Below are 23,404 nucleotides of genomic sequence, written 5' to 3'. Positions count from 1 at the left end.
AATGTCACTCAGGCAATATATAAAACATCAGTGGTGATACAGAATAGAATCAATTACCAAAGAAGACAATATCAATTTTATTTTTTCACTACTAAAGTGGTCTATAATACAAAAAGATTAATAATCCCTCGTTTAGCACTAAGACTTTATTCTGCACCCCATTTAATAGACCTGAATGTGGAAAAGGAATTTCTGCCTTCTGCCACTCATTTGCTACTAAAATCTGGGGCTAGTACTTGCTCTCTCTTCTAAATTTTGATTACCCCAAGACTCAACAATCTTTAAGGCTATTATTACTTCAAACATTCTACAGTATTAAAACATGATATGATCATCCTACATGGGTTTTAAAAGTCCTCTACAATCTGGCCCCTCTTGCTATCTTTCCAACAATATCCAAGTCTGTCCCTATTCCCTAATATTCATCAAACACGCCAATCTTAACCTTCTTCATCATCTACATCATTGCCTGAGAATGCTCATCACTCTTTTCTTCTCAAAAAATTTCACTTTGCCCAAATTCTTCAAAGTTCAGCCCAAGTTTCCTGGGAAACCACATGGAACAGTTCAATAAACTCATTCCTCCCACACCATTTCACACATTTCAACCCACTAAGTTTTATAGCAAATTCTGGAAAACAAGAAGAAATAGGGTTGAGGGAGGGGAATAAAACTAGAAGAGAAAAATTTACCAACTTTTGGGCATTGTTTCCTCATCTGTAAAGTCAGATTTCTAGGAAAAGGTGTGGTAGAGTAGCAAAAGTGACAAGATGTGGATGGAGTCAGTCATTCCAGGTTCAAATCCTGGCTTTAACACTTACAATTATAAAACCATACATTTTAGGCTGGACAGAACCTTAGAGCAACCTATTCATTTTACAAAAGAAACCAAGGTCCAAAGAGACAAAATTATTTGTCCAGGCTCATAAGGTAGTAAGAACAGAATGATGTGCACACTGACCTCTCAGAGCCTCAGTTTCCTGATCTTTACAAAGAACACTATAGAAAATGAGAGCTCATTCCAGTTCTAAATTCTCTTATCTTTCCCCTAAAAAGTTACTATCTAGTTGAGACAAAATTAGTCATTAAATTCTTTTATTTTTAATTGTTTTGCACTGTCTCTTCCTCTTCCCACCCTCAATCCTCATTTCCCAGAGGAATTTTGTTTATTAAAGAATCAGGGACCAGAAACTAGAATGAAAGTAACCTAGAGCCTACACCAGAATCCAAGTGAGCCCTCTACATTCCATAAGGATATTCCAGTCAGAAACATTTGGGTATTTCAGTCAGAAAGATTTGGCATCCTTAATCTTCCCAGGACGTTAGCAATTCATATTTCAAAAGCCCTTTCTTCAAACCTGTTCAGTGAAATAGGCAAGAATGGTCACTTTTTATACATAAATAAGCATAGGCAAGGGAAGTCCCTTGTAAACTCAGTAATTTGGATTTGAACCTAGGTTTCCTAGTTAATCAAAGCCTACTAAGTCTTGTCCTATTAGGTCAGTCAACAAACATTTAATAAGCATCTAGAATATACTAAGCACTGGGATAAGGTCTGTGGATACCAAGAAATGCAAAAAGGGATCCTTCAAGAGTCCTTAGTTCAGTAAGGAAGACAACATATAAACAGCTATCTCTATAGTATCTACATAAGATAAATTGGAGATAATTAACAGAGAGAAGACACAAAAATTAAGGAACATCAAATAGAAGGGTTTCTTGCTAAAGATGAGACCTTAGCTGAGATTTGAAGGAAACCAGAATAGCCAACAGGAGAAAGAGATGGGAGGGAGAGAGTCCTGCATGGAGGGCAGCCAGAGAAAATGTCCAGAGTTAGGAGATGAGAATATCTGATTTAAAGCAAGGAAGGCAGTGTCACTGGATAGCAAAGTACAAGGAGGGGGAATAAGGAGTAAGAGGGCCAAGTAAGAGGAATAAGGGTAAGAAGAATGACACTATGATTTAATATTTGGTCATGAAGTTAATAGGGAGCACCACTGGAATTTCCTAAACGAAGGGTAGGAGGAAAAAGTAAAATGGTCAGATATACTTTAGAAAGACCTCACAGCTGAGTGGAAAATAGACTGAAACATTGAGACACTTGTGGCAAAAAGACCATCAAGAAGCCTAATGCAATAGTCCAAGTAAGAAGCAATGAGGGCCTGAGGCAGAGTGGTGACAGTGTCAGAGGAGAGAAGGGGGAGTATATTAGAGATTTTAAGATGAAAACTACATGACTTGGCAACATATTAGATGTGAAAAGTTTTCTTGTAAGCAAGACCCACGGGTTGATAATGGAATGACTAGAAGGAAGGTCATACTTTTGACAGTAAAAGGAAAATTAATAAAAGAGGAAGATTTGGGGGAGAAAGATAATAAATTATTTTTGGACATACTGGGTTGAAGATGTCTACGGGACAATCAGTTCAAGGTCTCCAAAAGGAAGGTTGGAAATAAGAGACTAGAAGTCAGGAAAAAGTTGGGGGCTGGTTAAGTAAATCTGAGAATCATCAGTATAATGAAAATTTAATCCTTAGAAACTCATGAGATCATTAAGAAAAATAGCATAGAGGGAAAAGAGAGCAGAATCTTGTGGGTCCATCCATGAATAATAATTTGTAGCCTGAAAGAAGATCCAATAAAGAAGTGATCAGACTGTCAGGAGAACTGGGGAAGGTCAGAGCCATAAATATTTAAAGGCAAGAGAATAGAAGGAAGAAGAGAGTGATCAACAATATCAAAGGCTAGGCAGCTCAAGAAGGATGAGGATTGAGAAAGGGCCATCAGAATTGGCAATTATGAAGTCACTAGAATCTGTGGAGAGAGCAGTTTCAGTGGAATGCTGTTGTCAGAGAAGAGAGGCTGCTGAAAGTTAAAAGAATAAGAGGAGAGGAAATGGAGGCACCAATTCTCCATGAGTTTAGACTCCCGGGAAAAAAGGGAGAAAAAATATGGGAAGTTAGCTAATGGGAATGACTGGATCAAGTGAGGGTTTTTTGAGGACTGGGGGAATGGGCATGTCTGCAGGAAAAGGTAAACAGTCACTAGACAAGGAAAAATTAGTGAAAGGGGGTGGAAAGAAAATTTGGGCAATCTGCTCAAGAAATAAAGCAGATGTTCAGAAAATAGTTGGTAACATGAGTATATCCCAAGCGAGTTTTTAAAACCAGGTATCAAGAGTGCAGATTTAGTTTAAAAAGAAACTAGCAACCAATAATGAAAAACCATCTGAATGAAAATAAACTATTTAGATCTCTCTCAGCCCACAGCTCCAAGTTTCCTGAAAGTGTATTTCATTCTGAAACAGAGTACTTTTAATAACATCAAGAAAGTTTCAGTTCTTCAGCAGGACCTAACCAAAGACTCCTCCTCCCACCAGCCCCAAGCTATTATTCATACATTAAAAAGGACAGGATTAAAGCATAGTTTAAAATTCTCACAGTAAAAAAGGATAAGACTTTTCTTTTAGTCTGGTCCTCCCAATTATCCTGTCAAGTCTGGAAGCAACTTAAAATTGGTTCAAAGAATAGTCACAAAATATCAGAGCTGAGGATACCTTAAAATAAAAAATGGCTAACAAATTTTGTATGACTAAATATATTGTGTACCATTTCTTACGTTCTAAATAGTTGGGAGAAGGGTGGAAGGAAGAAGAAAATTTGGAACTGAAACCAAAACAAAAGTTGAATTGGGGGGAAAAAAAAAAAAAAAAAAAAAGACCACCATGAAGAGTATCAGAGTTAAAAGAGAAATCTTAGATCATCCAACAACTCTTCACTTTATAGATGGGGAAATGAGGCCCAGAGAAGGAATGTGACTCGCCCATTTCTGATCACACAAATGACAGAAACCAAGTTCCAATCCAGTTCTATGCTCTAAGAAATCCAGAGCTTTTTAAGGGTAAGGGAGTCCTACACAAAGAGAAAAATTCTAAGAGTCACTGGGTTTTCTTTTCAAAAGAAAGCATTTTGCAAACTTTAAGAGCCCTATGTAAATGCGAGTTATTATAGCTACATATAATTATTTCAAAGCCCTATGGAATTAAGTTTACCAAAGGAAATTAAATATTTTCCTGAACAATCCCATTTCAAAAAAAAAAAAAAGTTGCCCTTTAATGAAGATACATCCTTTATCCCAAATTCCTAGTTCAAATAAAAGGTCAGAGAAATTATGTGCAACTAAGTTGGCTTCAAAAAGTACAGGACAAACTAAAATGAATTCAAGTGCAAGCCTTGTGAAGTGCAAATAGTCAGATGAGTTTTAAATCTATTAGCCAGAAATAAAGTACCAAGTACTTAGCAATTCTTTTGAAACATAAATACTTCAACAGAGTTTAAACCCAGGAGTCTTTATCTCATCTAAATCAGTCACATCGAAATCAGTAACAGTAGAAATTGGAAAATGTGTCTAAAATGTAGGAAATTTGTCTCAATTATCCAGAATTCTGGAACATTTTTGCAGAGGGAAGGCAAATATTCACGTGGCATTTTTCTAACTCAAAAAATACTTTAAGCTAGAAGTTTTAAAATGCAGAAATTATCCTGCTTGTTTTTAAAAAGAAAAATGAAGTTAAGATATGTTAAGTGACCTATCTATTCTCACGTAGCAAGAGCTGCAGCCAACATTCAAAACTAGATCTCCTAGACCAAGTTCAGTCAGTGTTGTCTAGAATACACTGGGGTGCATCTAAGGAAGGAAGCCTCCGGAGAGATTTCGTGTGAAGACTTGGATCTGAGACCCAGCTCTGCCAAAACTGCAGAACTACCTCTGGGGCAAATCACTTCAGCTCTAGGTAAAGCAAGGGAATTGTTATAGGTCTCTAAGGTCCTTCCATTCTAAAATTCTATGATGTATCTAAGGTAATAAACAAGTTAAGGAGCTGGAAATAAAAGTTCGTTTAACTTAATCAAACAATAGCTATATTTAAAAAAAAAAAAAAAAAAAAGGCACTCAACTCCCAGCCACAGTTGACACAGAAGGAGGTAGTAATTAGCAAAGTCTGACAGCTCTCAAAGTTTCTACGGAACAGCCCCACAACTAGGAGAGCGTCCAGGGCTGGGTTCTGGAAAAGGGGGAGAAAGAGGGAGAGAATAAGAGTCTCAAAGAATAAAACCAACGAATATTAAAACAAAACTCCATTTACCAAGAGCACGAGGCTGACTTCCCAGTTTGAAAGCATGGACCTGAATCTTTAAAGAATTACCTGACACTTCTTCGGCCAACAAGTGTTGAAGGTATTTGTTCATGGGAAGGCTTCCAGCTTAGTAACTCAGGTTCACTCTCACTCCAGAGAACCATACTTTGCACCTGCATACACACCACACCACAAGCAGCCGACCTGGGTCTCCAATAGTCAGTCAGCTGCTCCAGAGCATTTAAGATAATTATAAGGAAGGGGAGGGCACAGAGTCAGTCCCCTCCACCCACAGTCTTTAATTCTCCAAACACATTGAGTACCCAGAGAGAGAGTGTCAGCCAGTAGGCTGCCCCCGGAGAGGGCAGGGCTGAATTAAGAGACTCTTCAGAAACAAATACTTTGCCTACAGCTTAGTTCCCATTAAAAAGGAGAGGCCTTCAGACTCACACTGGGGAGCTTTTAGCAAAGGGAGCCAGGAAAGTGCTTTAAGCTTTTAGAAATTAGAAATTGAAGAGATTCTCCTAATGATCTGAGTTACTATAATTGGGAGGACAAGATACTGGGCTAAGTAAAGAGATTCATCTGGGAATTTTCATCGAGAAGCACTTTAGGAAAACAAGTTTAATTGGACTAATTCTCTGGACAGCACAAGAGCAAGGGTAAGGGGTGGGGGGTGGGTGGGAAGCACGCTGTTCTGGGAGCCAGAGGATTTGGATCTGCACAAGACTTAATAGCGGCTCTGACAAGTCACTTCCCTTTCTGGGTCTGTTTTTTTATGTGTAAAAACAAGGGGGAAGGGAAGTTCTAGAAGGGACCTAGAGATGCCCTAGTCCAATTCTCTCGTTTTAAAACTATGGTCCAAGAAAATAAATGACCCTGACAAGATCTTTCAATCAGTAACCAAGTAAAGAACCAATCCAGGCTTTGGATTGTGAAGATTAGAGATAACGAACAGAAAGCACTAAGGTAAATCTGAAATCCCTAAATCGGTGTATCCACTGGGACAAGTTCACAGTCTGAGTCACAGATTCAAATTTCCTCAACTATAAAATGAAGACCCTGTTCTTCCCCCATCTGGTTTTAGGGGTCCATTTAGAGCTACATCAATGAATCTTAGGCCTCTCAGAGTTTCTAGGGAGAAATTATTTGTAAATTATGAAGCCGTACTCTAGATAGTAAAAGGAAAGTTAAGAAGAGGGGTGGACTAGGGGTGGAGGAAAGGGAAATTAAGTTCAGTTTTGAACATCTTGAGCTTAATTCCTAGATGTCTATAGTACATGCAGTTCAAGATTTCCAATAGGCAATTGGAAATTTGAGATTGGAGGATCAGGGCTTGGTAAGTACATCTGAGAATCAACAGCACAAGGAAAACTGAATCCACAAAAGCTAATGAACTTATTGAGAGAAAAGAGAAGTCTGAACAAAGATCTGACAACCAATAAACATTAAGCTCCTACTATGTGCTAGGTACTGTGTTAATCCCTAGTGATGAAAAAGACAGTTGCTGTTCTCAAGAAGCTCACAATTTAGTGGGGGAAACAAGCAAACAAACATATAACAAGTGTTATACAAGATAACTAAGAGAAAAAGTACTAGCATTAAGAGGGGTTGTGAAAGATTTCCCATAAAAGATGGGATTTGAGTTGGAACTTAAATCCAGGGAGATCCCAACTACTGTTGGGAGTGGAGAAAGGAGAGTGTCCCAGGCATGGAAGACCGAGAGAATGCCCAGTGCTGAGAACTAAAGTGCTTTGTTCACAGAATAAGGAAGCCACTATCACTACATCAAAGAGCACCTGAACTAGCCTAAGGTGTCAGAATGAGGAGGGAAGCCTGAAACTGAAGGGCCCTCCCCCAAACTCTCTCTGAAACTCCTTTAAGGAGAAAGTCTCCTTGAATTCTGGCCTCAGTAAAAGACCCTGCTCGAGGATAACAGCTTCATTCTGTTATCCTGAAAGAACACCACTCCCATTAATAACACTCACTATTAATTAAGTTCCTTATGGAGGTGAAGATTAGCCCAGAGACACTCATAAAATTCCAAGATTTTCTATTCAGATCCCAGCTCAAACTGCACCCAGCCCCCATCAAGAGCAACCCCCAGCTTCTAGCAATAAAATGAGCCAATTGGGGCTCAGTCGTTGCAGAGGACCTAACATGCCATGCCAAAGAACCTCTATCTCTCCCTGGCATAGCAGCAACCCTCTGACCACTGGAATGATACTCTTTCAGCGTTACCCTCTCTTTATTGTTCTATTTCCCTAACAAGACTTTATACCTTTGTTGGGATTTCTCTGCTAGGAATTTTACTTCTCCATCAGGACCTTGCCACTAAGGAATTCAGTCTTCCTATTCATACACAACAAAGGATGACTTCCCAATGCCAATAATAAACTTTTATCAGTCTAGTTTTTCGGGTTTGTAAATTCCTTTATGAAGGATCTCTGCGCTGCCAGAAGGGGATTCCCACAACTCCCTGCTCTGCGCCAAATCCTAGGGGAATCAAGGAGATCCTGCACCGAATCTCATCATTTGACTCCCTGACCTCGGGAACTCTAAACCTCTTCATTTGGTTCCCTGAATCCTAAACCTGCCACTAACCTCATCATTTGGTTCCCTGACCACTGAAAATCAAGGGGTGCTGAACCTCATCAAGAAGACTAAAAAGGCAGGAGGAGCTACCAGACAATTCTGTATTTGATCTTGAAGTCTATAGAGTCATTAGAGTTTTCCTAGAGATTACATGATCAAACTAGCAATTTAAAAAAATCACTTGACCTGAAAACTTGGTAACTGAATGATTAGCATGGGGAATTTTAAGACATTTACTGGACATCCAGTTTGAGATGTCTGAACAGCAATTGCAGATTTGAGACTGGACAGCCTGCAGAGAGAGGTGGGGCAGGACAGACAGTTTTGCAAATCAGCAGCAAAGTTCATACTTAATTTCTTGGAAGCTGAAGAGATCACCAAATGAGAAAGTCCATGACAGGAGCTTAAGAGACACCTACATAGTTAGGGGGCAGGATCCAGACAGGACTCTAAAAAAGAAGTTGAGAAAGAGCATTCCAATGCAACCAGGAGAAAATGCTGTCCTGAAAATCTAAAGCAAGAGTATCAAGGAGGAGAGGGTCACCCACAATGTCAAAGGCTGCAGGGGACAAGGAAAATGAGGTATCAGAAAAGGCCACTGGATATGGCAACTAAGAGATATTAGTAACTTTGGAACCAATTTGATGAAATCATGAGGTAGGCATCCAGTAATAAAGAGACAAAGAGGAAACATCTATTGTAAAAGAATTTAGCCATGAAGGAAAAAAAAAAAAAAAAAAGACAGTTATCAAGGGTCAAATGAGGATTTCTTGAGAATATAGGGAGCCATGAACATCTTTGCAAACAGGAGGGAAGTAGCCAGTAGACCCAAAGAGAAAGGATTGGCCCTGGAGTCAGGAGGAGTTCAAATTCAGACTCAGATGCTTAAAGCTTACTAGCTGTATTAGGAAGAACTCACACAGGGCAAGGGCTCACAAAGTGGTCAGAAAAAGTGATGCAAGAATACTCCCAAGGTCTCTCTTAAGAACTTTAGAATCAATTGTATGACATGGAGATACTAAAACAGACCACTCAGCATGGCGTGCCCTCATTAAGAAAAATGATGTGCTCTATGAGCAAAGCAGAACTAAATTACCCCAAAGGAAATGCAAAATACACAAAATGAGAGAAGCTATCCCAAATGTTCGCATGGACCATTTGGGAAGATTTAGGAAGAAAGTTCGTTGTCTATGGAAGAAGAATTGAAGAAGGCACAGTAGGAAAGAGCTAGGACTTGTAGCTGGAGAAGACTGGAAATAAAGACTCAAGTGGTCAGGGAATGGGGTTTCGATAATCAAAGGGATTCAGAATTTTTAGGACATGTGAGGGATGACCAAGTATGAGACTTCATCACTCAGTGAAAGGCACCACTCCTTTTTCCAAAGCAGTCTGAAAATCAAGCTGGAGACAAACATAGCATGAGAGGAGAGCAAAAACTCAGATGGTCAGATGGGGGGCCCAATTTACTACATTTTTCTCTGAAGGCTGGAGATTATTAAGCAGGAAACAGCATAGCAGATGGAAACTGAACCATAGAGCATGAGAAAGACGATCCTTTCCACCAAAGATAAAAGGAGACAGAAGGTGCTCAATCAGAGGAATGTTTGGCTCTTCCTCTCATCTGAGGAGATAATCAGGATACAGCAGTCAATCTACACTCTTGGTTCAGGCCGAATTTGCTCTGGGCAGATGGAAGACTGGGCCAGACCCTTGCAGCCTTCCCTCTGGTGACATGTGCAGGGAAAGATGGAAAGTAGGAAGCCAAAAACCTAGGGTTAATAACTGTGGCCTGGATGAAGATCCAGCAAAGGGAACTGAAGAATGGTCAGACTGGAAGAAGAAGCAGGAGAGCAGGGCCCTGAAAACTTAAGGGAAGAGAGTATCAAGAAGAGGGTGAACAACAACATCCAAGGCCACAGACTGCTCTAGGAGGAGGAGGAAAGTTGAGAAAAGGCAATCACAACTGGCAATTAAGAGATCATTGGTAACTTTGGAGAGAGCAGTTTTAATGGAATGATGAGGTCAGAAGACAGATTGCTGAAAGTTTGAGAGTAAGAGAATAAGAGAGAATTATAGCCTAAGTTCAGTCAAAGGGAGAAAAGCTATGAGAAGATAGCTAATGGGGATGGCAGGATCAAGTGAAGATTTCTTGAGGATTGTAGGAGCCATGGATATGTCTGTAGGTAGCAGGTAAGCAACCACTAGACACAGAGAGATTGAAGATTAGTGGGATGAGGGGACAAAAGGATAAAGGGGTAAATGTACTGGGGAAAAATAGGAATGGAATGGATCTTTTGTGCATGGCAAAGAGAAAGGGCACTTTATATGAGACAAGGATAAAGAAGGTGACAATGGCAAAGCCAAGTGATATAAAAAGAGATATGGAAAAGAGGGAGCTCCCAGTGAATAGCCTAAATTTTCTTCAGTCAAATAAGGGAAGAAGACAGGGAACCATTCAAAGTTTGAGCATAAAAAATTTGGAAAAACCACTGTAGAGAGTGACTTAATTAGGGATCTGTAAAAGGATTGTTTTGCCCAGGAAAGGCCCAAGTGAGAATGGATAACAAATTTGTAGTAGAAGACTCAATCAGTATGTTTTAATTATTTCCTACAGCTTTTTGTTGTTAAATTATAACCTCTAAGCAGATGATTCCCCAAACTATACATCCATCCCAATTCTCTTCTGAATCCCAGCACCACAAATTCAATTGCCTGATGGACAATAACTAGGTCCCATAACCTTGAACTCAACATTCCCAAATAGAAATCATGATTTGCTTAAATCTGCCTTTCTCTCTGTTTCTGTTCAGGTTGCCACCACATTCCCAGACTCCCAGATCCAAAAGCACAGTGCTACTTTTGGGTCTTCCCTCCTCCCCAAAATCCAATCAATGAATATATAGATTCCTATATATCCTACAGAATCCTATAGATTCATCTTTCAAATCACTCTCTTCCTCTCTATTTACAACTATTACTTACTTTAGGCTTTCATTTGCTTTCATCTATACTAATACATTAGTTTCCTGGCTTATCTTTCTATTTTATTCATCCTTGAGGCTAATTTTCACAATACTGAAAATAATCTTTGTAATGTACAGTTCTGACTATATATATCACTTCTTTGCAATGGTTTCCATCACTTTTATGGCAAAATGCAAAATCCTCAATTTGAAATCTAAGGTTCTCCCAATTTGACTCCAAAGTATTTTTCCAGCTTTATTTCATATTGTTTTACAATTCTACCAATTCAGACTATTTGCTAGCCATTCTCTGCATATCACTCATGTCTGTGCATGCACACAAGTCATTCCCACATGTCTCGATTTACTCCTTGACCCTGAATTTCCCCTTGCCAGTATTTGAAAGCTCAAGTTGTTCCTTTGTGATCCTTAAGGTGTGTTCTTGACCTCCTTTCACTTTCCAACGTGTACATGCTACACTCCCCAGCACAATGGAAGCTCCTTTGGGAGAGGTTATGAGGCACAGTAGAGAGAACGCTAGACTTACAGTTTAGAAGACCTAGAGTCAAATCCTGCCTCCAACACATTAGCTTTATGACTAAGCAAGTCAGATAATATATATATAAAACACTGTCAATATTAACATACTCTATAATATTAATTTGTACCATTGACAACGAGAACTGTTTTATTTGTTATCCTCAGTGCCTTAAGCATAGTAGGTGCTTAATTTACCTTATTAACTGGAAGCAGCTACCTCCAAATAATAACACATTTATGTCTACAGCATTTTAAGGTTTACAAAATGCTTTCCTCATAATTACCTAGTTTACAAATGTATAAATTCCAGCTAAGAGAAGCAAACTGATTTGCCCATGGCAGCTAGAAAATGGCAAACCCAAAATTAAAAGCCAGGTCTCCTTTCTTCAAGCCCAGAGCTCATTTCACTATATCTCTATTGTTAAGAGATATCAAAACCAGTTAGTTATTGGCTAATTTGCTGTTGTACTGTGACAGAATAAAAATTTCATAGAAAAGAAGTCAGAAATCATCTGAGCAAATGTCATGGTATTTTATGCAAGTACCTCATACTGCTCTAAATCAGCACAATGTAAAGAAGTCAAGTTAAGGAATTCAGGAGACCTGGATTTGCCTTTGTGTGACCATAAATAAATAAGTCATGGGACTCAGCTGCATTGATTGTAAAATAGACAAGTTGATCACTAAGGCCCCTTCCAGTCGACACTCTAGGATTATAAACAAAAAAATCAACTTTTTCCTTTCTCAATCTTGAGGAGATATATTAGTGCCAAACAGTACTTGTATCTGGGCTAACTGGCTCAAAAGAAAAACGAAGATAACCTTAGAGATAAATGAGCTGCTTTGCTTCCCAAGTTTTTCAGAAAATACACTCTGATTCCAGACTTTGGCTGCCAGGGAAAATAGCCCATCACTACAAAAGCATCACTATTAGAGACAGTCCCTTAGCTTAGCAACAGGTTATGTCCAAATAGTAAATCCAATAGTCTAAAAATGGGCACATTTTTCCGTAAATGTCAGTTAGGTTGACAGGCCCTCAAAAGCCCACTTAATTCAAAATATAGCATGAATTCCATTCAGTAAATATTATTAATCTGTAAAGACACTGTTAATTATGGGATGCAAAGATGAAAATCAGCCGCAATCTTGTAGGTGCTTGCTACCTTCTTGGTACAAAGCAAAAAACCTCAGAGCTAAAGAAGACCTCAGAGGACATCTTGTCCAACTCGAATCCATCCTATAATATTTCCAAGAAATGATCAATTGATTCCTGTTTAAAGGTCTCCAGTGATAGCTCATTACATTGTTGATGCTAACTGTTAAGGTTTTTCTTATAATTAGCTGAAATTTGTTTCCTATAATTTATACCCAATTGTGCTAGTTCAGCTCTGTGATAAAGCAAAACAATTCATATCCTAAAACACTACACATGTTAATAGTTCACAGATTAGTCACTGGTAATAATAAAAACACTTATAAACAAAAGGAGGCAAGAGGAAGTCAGCAAACTGGCATCTTGTTTTTAGGATCCAAAAGCCTGTTTTCAGATGTGTTACTGGACTAATGTTAATAATTCTCAGGATTTTATCTATGTCATATGTAGCAAAATATATGTATCATAATAATGTTTACCAGTTTTTAGGCACTATCAAAGACATGTTGTTAGTAACAAGGAACTGGCCATGGAATAGGAATTGTGGTTATTGTATAAGGGTAATTGGTATTGTGAGAGTTAAAAGACTTAAGACTTTTGTCCTACATCTAACATTAAATAGCCAAGTGACTTTGGGCTTCTCCTCTCTCTCTCTCTCTCTCTTTCTCTCTGGGCAGTAACCTCATCTGTCAAATGACCTTTCTGAGCCTCTCAGTCAATGTTCTAGTTCTTTCTGTAATTTTATTTAAATTAAAGGTAACGTCATCACATCCAAGAGAGTTTAAAAAAAAAAAAACCCTCCAACATCTTTAAATACTAATTTACTGATTTAACAAATATTGACTGAGTACCTATTAAATGGCTGATCCTATTGAGCAAGGATAATGCCATGTAATAATGTATTCCATTTATAAAATTACCGCCATTGAAGTATTTCATTCCCTTAACATCCTTTACAAGGGAAATAGTTATTATTAGCCTATCTTACAGATGAGGAAACTAAGGTCCAGAAAGGCTGTTTTTAGAAACACATGGATTTAGTAAGGCTAGACTTCCCAGTCAAGGATACCATCCATAGGTATGGTTCAGAGAGAAGATAACTAAAGTTGTAGTAACAAAAGCTGTGATATACCAACATCATCACAACCACTTACTGTGTGACCTTAAGTCATTCAGTGAGTCTGTTTCTACATCTAGAAAATGGATATAATCATATCTGCTCTATTAGTTTCACGGGATATTTTAACTAATCAACCAGCACTGTGATAGGGGGAGAAAAAACAATCTAGATCAAGCCTTTGCCTTCATAGACCAAAGTCTGATAAGATTATAAACAAATACCTACACTTAGATATCCACTATATGCAAGACCCTATTGGGACTATTTAAAAAGACACAAAGAGACATCAAGCATAGGGTCTACCCCTGATGGCCCCAGAGTTTACATTAGCTAGGGAGACAATTATACAAGTTCAAGTATTCAAAGATTTCAAAAGTTCAAGAAAAATCTAAGTTTGGAGATTAAAAGGAACTTTGCTTTGCAATTTCAAATGTAAAAAACAATTTCTCGAGTCACCTACCCAATTCTTATCTCCTATTTCTATCTTTTCTGATAAAAGATGGGAAGAGAAAAACATTTTAGTTTTTGCTTTCAACAAAGAACACCAGATATTTCAATATAGAGACAGCTAAGGTTGTTCAGTAGATAGTGCTCTAGGTCTGGAGTTTAGATCTGGCTTCACATTCTGCCTATGACCTTGCATAAGTCACAATTTTTGTTTTTGCCTCAGTTTCAACTATAAAATAGGGCTAATAATAGCACCTACTTCACAAGTTGTTTTGAGGAGCAAATGAGATCCTAAACACTTTGTAAACCTAAAGCACTACATAAATGCTAGCTATAATCATTAGGAGTCATGAGCTGATTCTTTCAGAGGTATTAGGGAGCTCAAATAAGAATTCGTGAGGCACTATGGGAAAGCAAAAAGAACATGAGATTTGGCTTGCTCCACCACTTATTAACCATGTAACTATTGGCAAGTGACTAGATCTTTGGGGAGGGGAAAGGGGGCAAAAAGACTTTAAGCCAGAAGTTACTCCTGTATAAAATCAGGGAAATGTTTTAGGTCTTTTTCAATTGTAAATCATATGATCCAATCATCTTAGATAAAAAGGCTTTAAAAATTATGAAGCACTGTAAAAATTAATATTATAAACATTTATAATATTAACCCTAGTCTTTTTCAATTTTCCACTTGAGTATGCAATAAGGATCCTGTGTGATCTCTCTAGTGACCAATGCTTATATGGTTATGACTTCACATTTAAAAATTACTAAGAGGAGCAGTTCCCCACAACCCTTCGATTCAGCTACTTCTCACTGCCATCAGTAACCCTATTTTACAGAAGAACTGAGGCTCAGAAAGGTCAAGTGAATGGTTTATTCAGGACCATGTATCAAATCAGTATAAGATTCCAACCTAGCTCTCTCCTGACTCAAGTTTTTAATGCACCACACGGTCATCTGAATTATCCCCATTTATACAGAAGACACGGAGGCTTAGAAAAGGGAAGCATTTGCCTAGAATACTCAAGCTCAAGGCCAGATCTTTATGCAGCCAACTTTGGCAGCCCCTTTTCTATCCCTCTCCAGGACCTTACGTGGGTTCTGTATTAAACCTAGTCAGCCAATAGTTTTAAAAGAACGGGCAAGCAACACATTTAGATGCAAAGTTCCGATTGGTTAATGCTTCCCCACTCCCCTAAAAAAAAGCCCAGAAGCCAAGATCGAAATATTTTATTTTTATTACTTAACATTGTGTGATGGGTGCTGTAACAAAAGCCTCTCACTGGTGGAGGTGTTCAAGCAGAAACTGGATGACCATAAGCAGAGCAGAGATGCTGTAGAAGGGATTCATCCACCAGGCAAGGGGTTGTACTAGATGACTTCTAAGGACCCTCCAGCTCTGTGAGGCTATGATTCTAAAAGCTTTCTATCTATGAAAAGAGGAAACACTTACAAAAAGAAAGTACTTGGAACTAAGCAAATTAGGCTTCTTAAGAAAATAGTTTTTATGTTCAATGTTGTTAAGCCAAGTAAAATGTCACTTGCCAGGAATAAGAGTATATAGATGAAACAAAATGGCTCCACTAGGATTCCACCCAATCTCTTCTCCCTAGAATAGCGTCAGGAGGCAGTGAAATAAAAGAGGCCAGAGGAGCTGGGAATCTGGAGGCCTCGGCAATGCTGGCTCAGCCGCTAGTCATCACATGACCTGGGAGAAGATCATTCCTTTTACTGACTACTAGTTTTCCAAAAAATGAGGTGATTAAATTCTACGGTCCCTTGCAGCTCTGACATCCTACAGGTTAGGGTCTTCCCTAGAACACAGGTATTGTTCAGGAAAGGTTTACTGAAATATATACTAACCCAGCAGTTTTTAGTTTTAAGTATTTAGTGATTTTCAAATAATTCACTGTGTAGAAAAGCATTTTTGAAATATGTGAAGCACTATAAGATATATGCAATTTCTATTAGAAGAGCTAATGAGAACATGATTGCCAGAGACTATGCAAAAATCTAAAGCATTATCTATCACATGGAAAAGGAATTAAATATGCTTTTCCTTTGGCTCCAGAGGAAATAACTAAAACCATTGGGGGCAATTATAAGAAGCCAGATTTCAGTTCAGTTTAGAAACTGTCTAACCCTCAGAGCTATCTAACAGTGGAGTGGGTTGAAAGGGGTTGCCACAGAAGCTTAACAGCCACCTGTCAAGAAAGCTTTGTAGAAATGATTCATATTCTGAGTAATGATTGGATTAGAATGCTTCTATGGTTATAGCATCATATCTAGAAAGAATCTTAGAATTCATGCAATCCAAACACCTCAATTTAGAGATGAGGAAATTGAAGCTTAAAGAGAAATAACTTCCTCTACATTATATAGATAGCCTGTATAAAACTAAGATTCAAATGTAGATCATCTGACTTCAAATTAAATGTCGTGATTTTGTTTGTTTTTTAACAATTCTCAATATTTTTAAGTATCTTAAGTCCAGCTTATCTCCTTAATGCCCTAAACCAAAATCATCCAAGACTATCTAAAACCATAGAATATTCGAGCTGGAATGTATCTTAGAAGATAATCTAGTCCACCTCCCCCTTTCCATTTGACAGAGAGAGAACTAAAGCCCAGAGTAGGAAAAGCTACTGTCCCCTGACATATAGCTATTAAATGGCAAAGCCAGGACTAGAAGCTAGATTTCCTGATTTCTAGTCCAGTATTCTCTGCCTTATCTTGAAGGACATTTTAATAGCAATTCAACTGAAATAAATGTATTTCCAGACTTTCTGGGAAAGTAAATTCAAAATGTGTAACAATGAAATTGAATAAGATATTGTTTCTGTGAGTTGTAAGGTGAATGATGGTTGTACATACTGATGCAGAGTCAGGACCTCTTAGAGATTCAGCTCTTGAGAATTTCAACTCCTATTAGCAAACAACTCTGTGGTGACCAGAAGACACATCAGAGAGTGAAGAACCGTTCACCTGAAGGTCATCTCTCAGCAGCATTACATGTGAAATTGATTTTTTTTATTTTACTGATCTTCAGTGTAAGAATTCCCAAGCCTTTCCGAATGGCATGGTTGAAGCAGCCAAGGGCATCCTGCATGTGCTAGAGAAGGACAAATAATATGTCAGTTTCTACAAAGGATTAACTTAGCTATGCAGAGTTGGGGGAAGTATGTTTACAAGCTATGGTAAAGGCTCTTTTTTTTCTCTAGAGAATCCCCACAATCACTTCCTGCTACTAAAAGCCACCACAATCTTGTCCCAGACAGACCTCTTAGCTCTTCCTCACTTCCAGGACTCCACCCCCATCCCAGTACACTAGGAAAGAGAGAAAATGTAATACAGGTAGCACCAGGATTCAGATAAAAAATTCCCAACTTAAACTATTACTACAAGTATAATTAGGGACCCATTTCTAAAAATCCTCAAATGTCCCAAGTTTTAGTCTCTCTAGCATGTTTCCTTTGGGCTTTGTTTTTACTCTTTACTGATACTAGTTTAATCACTTTGAGAAGACTCACAATTCATTTTCAATTAGAAAGTATTAAATTTCAGGAAATCAAGTTTGTATTGGGTTGAAGAAACTATAATTTTGAGAAGAAATCATACCATCCCCAGTGAAAACCTCATAATTATATGCCACAAATTCAGTAAAACAATGTGTTCTTAAACTATTTACATCACTAATGGTCAGCCAGTACCATGGAGGCTCTATTTCCCATACCCTGTCCCCAATCTCAAAACAGTTCAGAAAAGTCTTTTAATAGAAAAAAGTTATTTTCTACCAGTTGTATACTTACCCTCCTTTACTTTTCTGGACAGAAGGATTGAAGGGTAGTAATGCCAAAAAGAAGACAATGAATTCTATAGAAAACTTGATCTAGACCATAAAAATCATCTAATCCAATCCCCATTTTTAAAAATAAAACCAGAAAGAAGTCTAGCCAAATCCTTCCTTGAAGCCTGGCCCTCAACAATCAGCCTTCAATCAGTTACAAAGCCTCACCTTAAACATATCTAGCTGTAAGGAGATAGCTCATTCCACTACTGCATAGTACTAACAGTTAAATTCTTCCTTTTGTTAAACTGAACTCTTCTCTGTTGTCTCTCCAACTAAAAGGTAAGGTCCTTGAGAACAAACCTGAGTTACATGTTCATATCCCCCACAGCACTGAGTAAAGTACTTCACTTGCATGAAACACATAAATATTTATAGCTGTGACTAAGACATTCATTCCCTATTTCATAGGCTCAATTTTAAATTTATATAAAAACATCTGTCTTTCAAGATCCCTCTAATCTACAACAAAAGCGGCTTATCCATAAACAAACAGCCTACCTACATATATGTACATATGTATCTCTCAGGATTTATAATTTCAAATTCAGGCCAAATGTCACAGAACTTCTGCTTTGAAATCAAGACGACATGAACATGCAGCTTCAGACTTTATAATATACTAGGCTGTCTCAAGCTGTAAAACAATAAAGGGTAAAATGTAAAAATGTTAAAAATAGCAGTATTCCTTTCAGACCCTCAACAGCTATTTAAAGAAGTCCAAGGACCTTCAAAATCCTGTTGTTCAATAGTGTCATTTTAAAGAGGGGGAAACTGAGACCTAGAGAAGTAACATGGTTATAATTTAGAATTAGAAGGAATCCTAAAGGTCATTTGGAGAGAAGGAAACTGAGGTCTGACAGGTTAAGTGAACTGTTTGAGGCAGTAGAAGAAAGATCAAATCCAGGACCAGCCTCTCGGATGTCAAGGTCTTTTTCTCTTATGAATGTGTTCCTAACTGAACCCACACATCCTCTGCTCTTTGGGATCCAGTGAGGCAGAGCCCCTTGGTTATGAGCCACATCCCCATCATTGAGGGGACTTTGAAATCCAGACCTCTAATTCTCTCTCTTGCTCACCTGAGCCAAGACCCCTAGTGAGGCCTCCTCCCCAGTCACCACATTCCCAGGCCCCTAATGTGATTCCCTGCCCAAGCTGCCCCTGTACACAGCTCCCAAAGTGATTTTCCTGAAGTTCAGATATCATCGGGTCATTCCAACTCCATGGGCTCCCAATCAATTCCGTAATCAAAAGGGAACTGCTCCATTGGGTACTTAAAACCCTTCCCAGCCCCAGGCTACTTTTACAAGCTGCATTCTAAATTACTCTCCTTTACACACTCAGGACCACCTAAATTGGCCACCTTACCTTTCTTCACACATAGCCTCCAGTCTCCATGCCTTTAACCAGGCTGTTCCTCTGATTTGGAAGGTACTCCTTCCCTAATTTGTTTCAAGGTTTAGTCCATCAAGTACCATCTTTTTACATGAAATCTCTTCTGATTCTACCAAAAACATTACCTTACATAGATTTTATAACATATACATATGTATCCTGTGGCTAGATCATATGCTCAAGAGCAGAGGCTGCTTGACATTTGTCTTAGTAATCCCCAAGCCAAGAACAGTGCCTAGAACTCTTAATAAATGCTTGCTGATTAATCTACCCATCTCCCCTGTCAGATTTTGTCACAGACCTCATATAATGATACTTAGTGCCCCTAGATTCTTACGAGGTAGTTACTGCAAACATTTGAACACTTATCTGATGTGTGATCCTGAACAGATCAATTTACCGAGTAAATTCTCATTTTCCTTCTACAAAACGAGGAGAACTTTATTTGTAGTCACTCCTTCACAGGACTATGGTAAATGAAGTGTATGAATTCTTACAGCACTGGGCATGTCATACATCACTTCTCAGAGCTGAAAGGCAATCATCCTAGTCCTAAGGCAAAGGCTATCAAAGTTACCCGGTCCACCATGAACTTTCCTCCCCTCTACTCCATGGTGTTGGAGCTTTTCCGGTGATGAGCTTCTCCACACATAGACAACAGACACACCATATATTACTGGGCCATATTCTAAGCTTCCAGTTTGGTTTTTAAAAAAAAAGCTTCTGGAAACTGTGCTCTATTGGCAAAGTCTTTCAGAAATCAGGATCAATCATGTCCACAGCCTGAGGCCTACAGCAGAGAAACTTTCAAATGACTATAATAAAAAAAGGGGAAAGTACTATTTGTTCTCAATTAGTGCTATCTTAGTTGCATATACATAGCCAAACCTTTAAATATACATACCAAATCTTCACACTTAATTCCTGAAATTCCTTCACACTTAATTCCTGAAGTTACTAATCAAGCTACTAAGCCCATGGTCTTTTTAATCAAACAGCATGTTTTCTCCTATCTGTGAAATGGCCTGCACCTAGGGGAAAAAAGATGCAAAAAAACACAGGAATATCACTTAAAACAAACATCCTGACACTGCCATTAAAGGAAGAATTACAATCCATTTCTCAGATTGTTATCACCTAAGTGACTGGTATAGAATTGTCCTCAATGGTACAAAAAAACTTATTTCTAGTTGCTCTAATACTTTGTTATCTTTGTCAACAAGACTAACTGACCACATGTCAGGGTAAAACATTCATTTGGCAAATCATACAATGGCACCTAAACAAGCATTCTCTATCAGTAGCTTCTGCATAGTTTAAAATTACATGCTTCTAAAGGGACCTGAGAGTATCTAGTTCAATACCTTCCTAAAATATGAATCCTTTATACATAATCCTTAACAAGTGATCACTCAGCTTCAGGTCAGAGACCTGCAGGAAGGAGAAATTTACTACTATGGTGACCCATTTCACTGCTAGAAGGCTCTAATTATTGTGTTTCTTTATACTGAGCTGAAATCTGCCTCTCTATTAAATTCTATCCATTGCTCCTGGTTCTGTCCTCTGGAGCAAAAAGAGTAAATCCTATTCTCCCTCTGTTTAAGACCCCATATTTCCCCAAACAGACTTAGGAAAATGATTGGTTCTTAACTGCCACTATACAAGTTACAGAATTAATAAAAGCATATATAAAAAGAGAATCATTTTCCATTTCTATCTCCAACTCATTCCAAAGCTACTGTTTAAAAAAAAAAAGTCAATCATCAATGGAGACTATTTACTGACAGAAGCATGAGAAAACAGGGAACTAATCAAGCTGGGGATGAATGGAGGAGAGTAATTGGCCTTGCCTCCCACAGGACAGACAGCCCTCTGGTGGAGAGGTAACAACTCATTCCCTTGAAGAACTGGAAACAAAGAAAGACAGTCCTTTGTCTGGCAAGGGGTAAAACCAAGAATTAAAACAGATGGAATTGGTACCAAAGTAGTTAAGAGCTATCTCACTGTCACAGAAAGGTGTGATGGAAAGGAAAGGGAAAAACTGAATGTGCTTTTCAACACAGATCAGTTTCTGTAGATGTAAGGACTGATAAAGAAGAAAGATAAATAAGAGGCTAAAATGTGCAAAGGTAAAACAGCTGGACCTGGGCTCCTGTAAATGAGGGCCTAGAGTGACCAGATGCAGCTGTTACAGAGGAGTGGAAGCAGGATGAACTTGTCATTCATGAAATGTTCAAACAGTCCCTTAAAAGAAGTATTTGTCTCTTTTGATACAATGGAAGGCATGCTAAATCTTACCTGCGTTATTTACTTAGCTATGTGACCTTGAGTTATTTAACCTCTCCAAGCCTCAGTTTTTCCACCTATAAATATATTATTTGGTATTAAGTAATTTCTGAGATACCTCTTGGCTCTGAATCTATGATTTTGTGATCTTACCATATCTGGGACTTTGTTCCCTCAACAAAACTTCCCAAATACTCCAATTTCCTTAGCCCTTTCTAATCCACCCTAAGGCCTAGTTCCTCTAGGAACTCTCCAGCCTCTATGAAACTTCCCAAATTTCTTTAAGGTCATGCACTCTGCAGTCTCTCCAAGTGGAACACAATAAAGTGATGAATTAATTAAAAATGTCTTTCTTTAAACTATAAACTATAAATTCCCCCAATGAAAAGACCACGTGGCTCCTTTTTCCTAAACTCCACATACCCCCAGCCCTGGGCTGGGTACAATAATAAACAATGGTCAATAAATATATTAAAGGCATAGGATAGTGAAGAAAAAGAGACTTGACTAAAGAGGAGCACAGAAGCAAAGTGATGGAAAAGAAACCCTGCAAAAAGATGGGGAAGAGAGAAAGTGCTAACAGGAAAAATCTGGTATGTCGATGGAAGCGGCCTGAAATAGGGATTATGGAACAGGGAAGAAGGGGCCTAACAAAGGGATGGAGGTGGGGGGTCTGATCCACAGGAGTGGGGGTGTTGTCACTGGGGCCAAAGAGTCTTGCTAAAGGGATGGAGAACCCACAGAGCTGGAGGGCTGGAACATGGAGGGGACCCGATACACATGGAGGAGACCCCATACACAGATGGGGGACTGTCACATGGAGGGGACTCCATACAGAGATGGGGGCTGTCACATGGAGGAACCCCATACTGAATTGGGGGACTGTCACATGGAGAGGACCCGAGACACATGGAGGGAATCCTATACAGAAATGGAAGGCTGTCACATGGAGGGGACCTGACACAGAGATAGGGGATTGTCACATGGAGGGAATCCGATACAGGGATGAGGGGAGCTGTCACAAGGATGGGGCGGGGGCTGTCAATGATTGAGGGAGGCGACCTGATACAAGAAAGGCATAAAAGGAAGGGAGAACTGTTAGAGGTGGGGGAGGGGGGACCAGTCACAGAGGTGGAAGGGAGACAAGGCATAGAGACCAGAGAAAGGAAAGGAGTCTTTGACACAGAGAATAAGGAGGAGGGGGTCGGACCCGAGGTCGGACCCGGGCCAGGACCAGGGCGGAGCCTTACCTCCCGCACTCCGGGCCGCGCCCCCGCCGCCAGGGCCGGGGCCGTTAGCGGCTGCAGCGGACGCCTCGCTCCGGGCCGGGCCGCGCTCGGAGCCGCGGTGCCGGAAGTGGCAGTAGGGCCTCCGACAGCAGGACGCCCCCGCGCCGGCCCCGGCCCAGTAGGGACAGTCGATGGCCCGGAAAAAGCCGGTGGAGCGCAGCATCGTCCCGAGGCCCCGCCGCAACCGCCACCGCCGTCCTCACAGCCCGGGCCGGGGCCCGGAGCTGCCGGAGCCGCCGGCCCCTTTTACAGGTCCCTCTGGGGGCTCCGGGGCCCCGCAGGCCGCGTTGCCGCCTCAGCCTCCTCAGCCGCGGCTGCCATCTTGCCGCGCGAGGCCCGCCCCCCCGTCCCCGCCCTCTACGAAGGGCCCCTAGAGGACGCAGGAAGCGGTGGGGCTGCCCTGAGGCGCGCCTGAGCAAAAAGTAAGACACCCTCCGCTCCCAGGAGCGGGGCGGGGTTTCTTCCACTAAGCACGCCGCGCCCTCTTCCCAGGATCCAGCTCCGCAATTTGCGTTAATTGTCATATATTTGAATATCTCCCCCGGGGCGCCCCCCTCTGGCTTGTGGTGGTAATGGTATCCGGGAAATTCAGAGTGCGGGGGGCCGAGCAGCATTGGCAGCCCTCAAGTTTCAGG

General features: G+C 39.8%; 1 protein-coding gene across 5 annotated transcripts in view; it reads right to left on the bottom strand.

Moving 5' to 3' along the window:
- REXO1 (RNA exonuclease 1 homolog) overlaps window positions 1–23,098 on the bottom strand; it is a 111,440-nt gene extending 88,342 nt beyond the window's left edge. For all 5 annotated transcript variants that reach the window (XM_051972264.1, XM_051972267.1, XM_051972266.1 and 2 more), the window contains exon 1: window positions 22,731–23,098. In XM_051972264.1, coding sequence (XP_051828224.1) covers window positions 22,731–22,932 — 202 coding nt within the window. In that variant the 5' untranslated portion in view covers window positions 22,933–23,098. The remainder of the gene's footprint in view (window positions 1–22,730) is intronic.
- Window positions 23,099–23,404: the final 306 nt, after the last annotated feature.

Source organism: Antechinus flavipes, chromosome 1 (assembly GCF_016432865.1).
Source record: "Antechinus flavipes isolate AdamAnt ecotype Samford, QLD, Australia chromosome 1, AdamAnt_v2, whole genome shotgun sequence".
Taxonomy (NCBI): Eukaryota; Metazoa; Chordata; class Mammalia; order Dasyuromorphia; family Dasyuridae; genus Antechinus; species Antechinus flavipes.
The sequence above is the reverse complement of the archived record's forward strand: the minus strand, read 5'-3'. Positions and strand labels throughout refer to the sequence as shown.